General features: G+C 35.8%; 1 protein-coding gene across 1 annotated transcript; it reads right to left on the bottom strand.

Moving 5' to 3' along the window:
• Nucleotides 1-1,621: 1,621 nt before the first annotated feature.
• LOC100927424 (olfactory receptor 10K1-like) lies at nt 1,622-2,596 on the bottom strand. The gene is given in 1 exon segment (XM_003767904.3): nt 1,622-2,596. A coding segment is annotated over 1 exon segment (963 nt). The 5' UTR covers nt 2,585-2,596.
• Between the last annotated feature and the right edge of the window lie 8,558 nt (nt 2,597-11,154).

Raw genomic sequence — 11,154 nt, 5'->3', positions numbered from 1 at the left:
TACTCACCACTCTAGCTCTTGTGCTCCAAGAGACATGTTCCTATTTATACAAGCAGTCATTCGTAATATTTATATTTTTGTAGCTTTGTTTAAGCTACATGTTTTTTGTCATTTATTTAAGAATAAAGCCAAAAAAAGAAATAATAGTATCAAAAATACACATATTAAAACAATTAAATAATAAATACACCACAATCCACACATAAAACTATCACACTCTCCCATTAATGGGCTAGATATCTATGGGATAGAATGGATACACACAGGAATTTAACAACATTGCACATGACTGAGGAAAACCTAAATGTTCAGGCTTCTGGAACCATAAACTTTGATGTTCTCTTTCTTTCTCAAGAACTGTTCTTAAAAGATCTTTGATGAATATAGCTTCTGTGGTGAAATATTTTTTTATTACTTAACTTAGTTAATGCAAGTTATCCTTTTATCAACTTATTGAGCAAAATGTATCAGAAAATAACATAAAATAAACATAAAAATAACTGTCTAAATCACTGTTGCCAATCTATTCCTGTAATCACTTGGCAGCTTAATCATCAATGGCAGCTATAGTATATATCACTTCCAATTCAAAAATTGGCTGATGAAGTTCTGAAATCTGTCCTTTCATCCCTTGCTTTTTTTCCTTCTTTTTCAAGTTTCAGTTTTAGGATCCTTTTTGCAAATATTTCACCTTAGGCTATGATTAATAGAAAAATTCTCATCTTCTATCTATAATTACATAAATTACATTAGTCTCAAAATAATACATCTTATAAGAATTCCATTTCTCATCACCTTCATAACTCAACAACTATCTCATAACAGTAAATTGGAGAATAACTATTTCAGCAATTGTTTTTCTTAGAACTCTGAGCAGAAAACTCAGCAATAAACCTTAAGAGGACAATATATTCACAGTTTTAAGATGCCAGGAGAATTTCCACCTATTCATTCCACTGTCTCCTGTGCTGAGCAAAACCTCCAGTGAAATCCAAGGGATTCCAGGAACACTACAAACAACAGCAGCTGGTAGAAGAATAAGAAAAGATGGCAAAATTGTTATACAACATAAAAGAATGGTATTTGTTATTTTTGTCAGGATTGTATCTCTGACACTGATGGTCACATTATATGATAGCTAACATTTGATTTTTTTTTCTTTAAGACCAGACTTGTGAATTTCTTTGTTATAAGCTACTCCCAATGAGGACTTCCATCTATCAGTGCAGATCAGCTCCTGTTCTGAAACTAATAGTCTTATGCCATGATAGATTCCTTTAAATATTTACAAAAAATCCTTTACGTAGATTATCCCATTAAATCCTTCCAATAACCCCATGAGATCCTAGAAATATTGTCATCTGAATGTTCACAGAGACCTTTGGACATAAAGATAGCTTTGGACTTTGAGATGAAAAAGTATCAAGGTTCAAAGAAAATAAAGGTTTCCTCCATGGCCATATAACTGTTATGCAAGACATAATACAAATTTTGTTTCTAAATCTCAAATTCTTTTCCTCCTTAAATTAATCAGTCCTTCTCACCAGTAACCCCCCCCACACACACACACATAAATGCACATACATACCACAATTAGAGAATTAGAATCAAGAGACAGAAATCAAATAGAATAACATGTTCTTTAATGTTTGATACACAAGTTCTGTCCTATTGCATGCCTTAGGGCTGCCTTGAACTCTTTATTTCTTAGACTATAGATCATGGGATTGAATAATGGGGTTAGAATTGTATAGGACACAGATATCAGAACATCTTGGCTAGAGTTATAGTTGGTCTTAGGCCTCAAATAGATGAAAGAGGCACAGCCATAATGGACAGTGACAACAATGAGATGGGAAGCACAGGTAGAGAAGGCCTTGTACCTTCCCACAGTGGAGGGAATCTTTAATATGGCAGAGATGATACGGATATAGGAAGCCAGAATCAACAATAAAGGGATGACCAGGGCAAATATACCCAAAATGAAGATGACCATTTGACTAAAGCGAGTATGCTGGGAAGCCAGCTTGAGGACAGGGGAAATGTCACAGAAAAAGTGATGGAGCTTGTTGGAAGAATGGAAGGGCAAGTGAAATACAAGGGATGTTGTAACTAAGGCAACTGTGAGGCCACAGACACAGGCTGCAGCTACCAATCCCAGACACATCCCATGATCCATCAGCACTGTGTAACGAAGAGGATTGCAAATGGCTACATAGCGGTCATAGCCCATGGCTGCTAGCAGAAAGGAGTGAGAACAGCCAAGGAAGAGGAAGGTGAGCATCTGAACAGCACAGCCCATGAAAGAGATAGTCTTCTTCTCAGCCAGCAAATCCACTAGCATCTTGGGCACTATGATAAAAGTGTAGCATGTCTCAAATGAGGACAGAATTCCAAGGAAGAAATACATGGGAGTATGGAGGGCTCGCTCCAGCAAAATGGTGGACAGGATCACAGCATTGGTGCTTAGAGTAAATAGATAAAGGAGAAGGAATACTACAAACAAAAGCTGCTGAAATCCAGCCAGGGCTGAGAAGCCAAGGAAGACAAATTCACTCACATTTGTCTCATTGCTCCTCTCCATAGAGAAAGAGTACTTGGAAGTTTCAGGAAAACAACTAGAGACAGAACAAGAGAAAGAAGTTCAAAAAAGGGCATTGAAATATGGAGCTAAGTGTAACAGTAAGGATATTCCCAAGTGTCTGATCCCAACTCCTACATTTCTCCAGAGTCTGAAGACAAATGTAAAGACAACATAAAACAAAGTAAAAACCAAGTCATTGGCAGTAGTTTTATCTAGAAATATCCTCTCCGTACTGGAATACAGCTGCTCAGTTTCCATAATGTGACTATTCTCGTGATGATATCCTGAAAGTAAAAAGGGTTTGAATTTAAGTAAAGGAGATCTTCAACATCTCTACATGGGCTATTAACCTCACAACCAGGCTAGTGAGCATAAAAGGAATACTATTCCAAACTCCATTGTCCTGTTCAAGAATAGGCCATCATCAGAAATGTTCTCATAAAGAGTTCCTCTAGGGGTTTGGAAATGAAAGGTTAAGAGGGAAACATCTATATTTCTTGTAAAGATTTATATAAAAAAGGAAAACAGTGATATCATTCGTCGAAGAGATCCACAACCTTTCTGATGCAATGGAAGGAGTCCGAACACCTAGATCAAGAGACCCAGCAGTGCTTTGGATATCACTTAATTGCTTTAGCCTCCTAGCTACTGTAGATTTCTAAGCAGAGGCTCAGTAATGACCCTGAAAAACATGGGCAATTGGGAAATAGAATATCAGAATCCTTTCTAGTTCTAACATTCTGTGAACTGCAGAATCATAGAATCCTCAGGTCCAGTACTACTCATTCTTGAAATATTCTTTCTGGATTTTCCATAATCTCTTCTTATGCTTATGGAAGGAAAGAAGGCAGGAAAAAATGAAGGCAGGATGGCAGACAGGCAAGCAGGCAGGAAGGCAGAGAGGCAGGAAGGAAGGAAGGAAGGAAGGAAGGAAAGAAGTAGTCTCAGACGATAAGTAAGATTTTTTCTTCCTTGTTTTGGGTTCTTAGAAGAAATGTGACTGTATTTTTTGTTTATGTAGTATTTTATTTTATTACATATAAAAAACTTTTAAAATTTGGTTTTTAAAATGTTGACTTCCAAATTATTTTCCTTACTTCCTTCCCAACCTGCTCATTGAAAAGGGAAGCAGTTCAATATGTTATACATGTGCAGTCATGCAAAACATATTTCTATATTAGTCATGTTGTTAAAGAAAACACTGACCAAAAAAAATCCTCCAGAAAAACAAAATTTTAAAAGTATGCTTCAATCTGTATTCAAACACCATCAGTTCTTTCTCTGGGGATGGATAGCAGTTTTCATCATATGTCCTTTAAAGTTGTCTTGGATCTTTGTATTGTTGAGAGTAACTGAGTTATTCACAGTTCATCATCTTACAATATTACTATTACTTTGTAGTCAGTACATTTCAGTTTGTATGAACTCATGTAAGTCTTTTCAAGTTTTTGTGAGAGCTTTTAACCATTTCCTATAGCACAATAGTATTCCATCACAATCACATAATACAAATTGTTCAGCCATTTCCCAATTGATGGGCATCCCTTCACTTTCCAAATCTTTGTCATCAAAAAAGAACAGCTATAAATATTTTTCTAAATATAAGATTTTTTTCCTTTTTTTGATTTTTATTGCTTTTGGGAGGTCAAAGGGTATGTATGGTTTTATAGGATCTTTGGGCATAGTCCAAATTGCTTTAAAGAGCAACTTAAAGAGCAACTCCCCTAACAATGCATTAATGGTTTTTCTTCCATTGGTATTCCCTCCATCATTTGTCATTTTCCTTTTCTATCCTGTTAGCCAATCTAATAGGTATGGGGTAGTACCTCAGAATTGTTTTAATTTATATTTCTCTAATCAATAATAATTTAGATCATTTTTGCATGAGTATAATTAGCTTTGTTTACTTCATCTGAAAATTTCATAACTTTTGATCATTTATCAAGTGGGGAATGGCTTTTATTTTTATAAAATTTATACAGTTCTCTATATATTTGAGAAATGAGGCCTTTACCAAGAAAACTTGCTACAATTTTCTTCAGTTATAATTTTTAAAGGTATTTCCTTCCATTCTATCACCTCCATTTTTCTACTTTGTCTCTCCTTTTATTCTGTCTCTTTTCTTTCTAAACTCTGAACTTGTTAAAATATAGCCATTAATCTAATAAAAAAGTGGATAAAGTATTTTCTAGGCACAAGTAAATAGAAAAGGACAAATATTTGGTTGATTTAATTTGTCTAAAGAGACAATTTAACTAATTAAAGGGGAAAAAATCTGCTCAGGTAGAAAGAACAGGTTTGGCTACAAACTGATATACAATGAATAAGTTAGATCCCTGTGTGAATGAGATAGTATTAACATAACCCCCATCTACACACACACACACACACACACATACACACACACACACACACACACACACACACACACACACTCTACTACTACTACTGCTGCTGCTGCTGCTGCTGCTGCTGCTACTACTACAACCAATCTTTTCTCTTACCTGAGAACTTCCCTGACACTGATCCTAATTTGAAAGAAATAGTCCTTGTTTCATGCTGTCCCTGGATAGAGTTCTGGTCACAATGCTGTCTCAATACAAACCAAGGTCTTGTCCTCTCAGTCCAGCTTTCCCATCATTTTTATTCTTACTGTTCTGAAACAGGCAGAGATATGTTCAGAAGTGTCTCTTTAATAAACAGGATTCAGACCAAAAAAAAAAACCAAAACTGAACATTAAGAGATAAAAAAAGAGCAGAGGGAACTTTCCTCTGCTCATGAGAAGAAAAATTGGGGACTTTGACCCCAAACAATATCAATGTAAACAGCCTTCTCCTTCCATCAGGCTCCTCAGTCACTAGTCATGGACAAGAGCCTTAGCAGTTACACTGACCAAGCATGGAATATGGTTCTTTATTGTTGGTAGTTATTAGTCTCCTGGCACTAGAGCTGTTGCTGGGAGAGGTTTCACAGGGGGTAATTAACAGTCAAGTTTTTCATGGAAAATAGTCACCAGTTGGTTCATAAGTGGGCTCAGTCCTGAGCACCTGGGGAGCAGGGTCTATGAATATCAGCAGCCCAGGAATTGGATAAAAAGAAAAATCTGAGAAAGAAAAGTACAGACTAATCTCCCTAATGAATATTAATGAAAAAATTTTAAATTAAATATTAGCAAAGAGATTACAGCAACTTATCAGCAGGACAATACACTATGGCTAAGTGGGATTTATGCCAAGAATGCAGGGCTGGTTCAGTATCAAGAAAACTATTAGAATAATTGATCATATCTATAACAAAATCAACAGAAATCATAAAATAATCTCTAAAGATGCAGAAAAAGTTTCTGACAAAATATAGCACCTGTTTCTATTAAAACACTAGAGACCATAGGAATAAAGGAGCTTTCCTTAAAATAATAAGCAATATTTGTCTAAAACCAACAGCAAGCATTATTTATAATGAAGAGAAACTGGACGTATTCCCAAAAAGACCAGGGATGAAACAAGGATAATTATCACCACCATTATTCAACATTGTACTATAAATGTTGGCTTCAGTAATAAGACAAGAATAATAAATTAAAAGAATTAGATAAACAATAAGGAGGCAAAACTATCACTCTTTGCAGATAATATGATGATATACTTAGAAAATCTTAGAAAATTATCCAAAAACCTATTCAAAACAATTCACAGCTTTAGTAAAGTTGCAGGATATAAAATAAACCCACACAAATCATTAGCATTTCTATATATTACTGACAAAGCCCAGCAACAAGAGATAGAAAGAGAAATTTCATTTAAAATAAAATATTTGGGTCTTCCTGACAAGACAAACCTAGGAACTATATGAACATAAGTTCAAAACACTTTTTCACACAAATGAAGTCAGAACTAAAAAACTGCAAAAATATCAATTGCTCATTGGTAGGCTGAGCTAATATAATAAAAATGATAATTCTGCCTAAATTGACCAACTTTTTCAGTGCCATACCAATCAAATTGCCAAAAAATTGTTTTCTAGAACTAGAAAAAATTAATAAAATTCATCTGGAAGAACGAAAGTTCAACAATATCAAGAGAAATAATGACAAATATATAGGATGGTAGCTTAGGAGTACCAACCCTAAAATTATATTATAAAGCAGCAGTCATCAAAACCATTTGGTACTGGCTAAGAAATAAAGTGATGGATCAGTGGAATAGATTAGATACATACAACAGAATAATCAAGGCCTATAGTAATCTAGTATTTGATAAAACATCAGATTCCAACTGTTGTGCCACAGTTCCCTTTTATTGTTCTGCCTCAGTTTCCCTAAATTGTTTTACCTCAGTTTCCCTAAATTGTTCTGTCTCAGTTTCCCTAAATTGTTCTGCCTCACTTTTCCTAATTGTTCTGCCTCAATCCCCTTCCTTAGTTGCATTAAGATTGATATAACTCAGGGCTACTTACTCTAAGGTTATAAATTGTCAATGTATAAACTCAAAATAAAGGGGAGTCCAGACTTCCTGGCTCTAAGCTGGACACATCCTTAACTCCCAGTTTGTTAGATTATGGTCTTACTCCCTATCCTGTCATTGTTCTTTTTGATTCCATTTTATCAGAAAGTCCGGTGCCTCCCCCCCACCCTGTCAGAACCAGATTCATAGTTTCTACTTTCAGTGCTCTGACTCTGTCCCTGCCTTGGTCTACCCTCTGGTAGCTTGGAGCCATGTATGTGTGTATGTACATATATATTCATGGGAAGCACACGTTAGCTGCTGGATATTTTAGACATCAGGCCTGGGGGCAGCATGCCCCCAGAACAATCTCTCCCTTTCAAATAAAATACTAAAATTCTCTAATCTCTATCTTGCCTCAGTTCCTCCAGCATTATACAACTTCTAGAATAAGAATTCAGTATTTGAACAAAAATTTCTGGGAAAACAGGAAAATAATATGTTAAAATCTCAGCATAGACTTACATTTCACACTCCATACCAAAGTCAAAATAAGTATATGATTTGGGCATAAAGGATGATAGCATAAAAAAAATTAGGAGAGCAAGGAATAATTTACCTATCAAATTTTTGGAGAAGGGAGGAATGTGTGATCAAAGAAGTAGTAGAGAACATTATAAAAAGCAAAATGGACAACTTTGATTACATTAAATTAAAAAGTTTTACACAAACAAAACCAACAGAAATAAGATTAAAAGGGAATACAAAGTTGGGAAAAAATCTTTACCACCAGTGTTTCTAATAGAGGCCTCATTTCTAAAATATATAAAAACAGTGTCACATTTATAAGAATACAAGTTATTCCTTGATTGATAAATGTCAAAGGATATGAACAATTTTCAGATGATGAAATTAAAGCTATCTATAGTCATATGAAAAAATGCTCTAAATCACTATTGATTAGAGAAATGCAAATTGAAACAACTCTGAGGTACTTCCTCACACCTCTCAGATTGGCTAAAATGATAGGAAAAGATAAAAACAAATGTTGGAGGGGAGGTGGGAAAACTGGAATACTAATGCATTGTTGGGGAAATTATGAAATAATCCAACTATTCTGGAGAGCAATCTGGAAGCCCAAAGGTCTATCAAACTGTGTATACTTGTAGAGGGCTGAACTCTGGAGAAGTATACTTGAAACAATTGATGGGATGATGATTCTTTAGTTCATATGTATAGTTAGTACTTAGTATGGTGATATAATGGTGATGAGGTTTAGATTTAGAGAACCCAAATGAAATTAGGGTTTCTGGTGGTCAGGGAGTTAAATAAGGTCTAGTGGCAAGTTCGAGGTTCAGGGTAGGTTTGGCCCCCCTACATTCCTTGGGATGCAAGGGTAGGGAGTTTTGGGGAACTCCATTTTGGCAGTGCAAGAAGTTCCCTGTAAAGGAATTTACAGACCAGAAAACCTAGATTGATAAAAGAGTTTATTATGGGAATTGGAAGTAAGGTTAAAGTCTGGTTAAGGAAATAGGTGATGGTAAAGAGAAGCTGTCGCTGGAAAAGAGTATTCCAGTTGGCAGAGGCTTGGAATGCCAAGCATCATATAATTAGTATTCTTGGAACTTCTGCAAAGAGAGGATTTTAGTTTGGCTCTTTTTATAATGAGAGATTTAGCTAAAGCAGCCCATGGGTGGAGTACCAAGTTGGCTCCTAGCTGGGTTTCAGCCAGGGCTAGAATTTGCTTGGTTGGGGTTGGGAAACCCAAGCAGATCATCAGAATGGGGGCTGGGATGGCCCAAGTTGGCTCAGATCCAATGGGGGTTGGGACAAGCCTGAATCTCCTATTGGAATTCAAAGGGGTGCTTTTGACCAGGATTTATGAATCAAAGGTGCAGGCTTCCTGAACTGATAATGCATCAGCCAGGAGGGGCTGGGGGTAATCTGAAAGGAATCACAATTCCATCTGAAAGGAATGGCAAATGCAGTTTCTTAAAGGGACCACAACCCTCTTCATTTCCCCCCACTCCAGCGGTCAAAACTTAAATTCATTTAAGGGGAAAAAAAGAACTTGGGGCAGGGTCTCTTACTGAAGAAGATTTTCTCTTTCAAGGATTTTCAGAATTCCGGGGTCCTCTCTTCAATGATATTCTAGTTCACATATATTCAGTATGCTACAATGATGTAATTGTACTAAGGTATATAAGGGGTGAGAAGAACTGGAAATGAGATGTTCCTTCTTTGACCATCCCTCTGGTGGCTCTCCTGCCTCCTGCACTCCTCCACTAAGATCAAGGATGGTCCTGAGAGCCGCCAGAGAGCTAGTCCGGACATTACTTATACCCTTTAACCTAACATGCCAGTACTGAGTCTGTATCCCAAGGAAATCATAAAGAACAGAAAAGCGTAGATGGTGGAGAGCAGATACAATACTTCCTCTGACCTTCTCTCAAACCAACAGCAAATTAAGCTTTTAATTTGGTTTTGCACTCAAAGAATCCACAAATATTTGGAGTACAAAACATTACCAGAAGATGATACCTTGGAAGAACTTCAGAACATGTCTGTCTCAAACAGGAAGGGAAACAGTCTGCCAAGCCCAAATCACAGCAGGGAGCTAGAGCAAAGAGCTGGGGTGGAAGACAGAGCGTTGCAGCTTCCATGCACCTGGAAAAAGGCTTCTGTGAGCCTTTTAGGTTATTCTGTCCTGGTTGCAAGCAAGTGTTAGCAGATTTGCTACAAAAGGCAAATTGTAAACCACTGAGCCCCAGAAGAACACCAGATTTCACTGCTATTACCCAGCACCTGAAGTCAATCAACAGAATTGCCCCAGGGAAAATTAAAACAGCTGTCACTCCTTTGCATTGAACAGATCTTAAGCCTTAAAAAAAATGAATAAAAAACCAAAAAGAACTCTCACCACAGACAGCTTTTATATAGAGAGAAGAACAGACCTCAAATCCTGAGATATCTAAAGGCAAAGCAATTCCAGATGAAGCCCCAAAGGGAGACATGAGCTGATCCCCATTTCACAAGGCTTTCTTTGAAGATTGCATGAAGGATCTTTAAAAAAAAGTTAGAAGAAAAATGAGGAAATGAAATGAGATCATTGCAAAAATGAATTGGAAAAACATATAATGCTTTATAAAAGAGACATGAAAAAGACACCAATTTCCTGAAGAGTAAAATTTGTGAAATGGAAAAAGAAAGCAATGAATAAAAAATACAATTGGCTAATTACAAAAGGAACTTAAAAAGTAACTGAAGAAAATAAAACACTAAAAATTAGGATTAAACAAATAGAAATGAATGATTCAATAAAACTTCAACATCAGTCAAATCAAAACAAAAAAAATGAAAAAAATAGAAGAAAATATGAAATATCTCCTAGGAAAAAACAACTGACCTGGAAAATAGATCTAGGAGAAACAATCTAAGGATTATTGGGCTTCCTGAAAGCCATGATGAAAAAAAAGAACCTAGACATTATCTTACAGGATATCATAAAAGAAAAATACCCTGATAGTTTAGAATCAGAAGGTAAAATAGTCATCAAAAGAATTCACTGATCACCTCCTGAAAGAGATCCTAAATTAAATTCCCAAGGAATATTATGGCTAAATTTCAAAACTATTGCACCAAGGAAAAGATATTGCAAGCAGCCAGAAAGAAACAATTTAAATTCTGAGGAGCCACAATTAGGATTATCCAGTACCTAGCAGCTTCCAATTTAAAAAATCAAAGAGCCTGGAATCTGATATTCCAAAAGGCAAAGGAATTTGGATTACAGCTAAGAATAAGCTATCCAGCTAAACAGAGCATTATCTTTTAGGGAAGAACATGGAAATTCAATAATATAGGTGAATTTCACATATTTCTAAAGAAAAAACTAGAATTGAACAAAAAAATTGAATATCAAAGACAGAATTCAAGAGAAGCATAAAAAGGCAAAAAGGAAAGAACTCTTGAGAACTATATTTCTGCTATTAGTATACTTAGAGAATGTGCATATAATTTGATTTTATTATGGTAACATGAAAAAGAAACAAGATGTAAAAAGGGGATTGTACTGGGAAAAGAAGGAAAAGGAGATAAAATAAGGAAAATTACATCTCACAAAGAGGCAA

The sequence above is a fragment of the Sarcophilus harrisii genome, chromosome 4 (assembly GCF_902635505.1).
Source record: "Sarcophilus harrisii chromosome 4, mSarHar1.11, whole genome shotgun sequence".
NCBI classification, from domain to species: Eukaryota; Metazoa; Chordata; class Mammalia; order Dasyuromorphia; family Dasyuridae; genus Sarcophilus; species Sarcophilus harrisii.
This window is presented reverse-complemented; position numbering and strand designations above follow the sequence as displayed.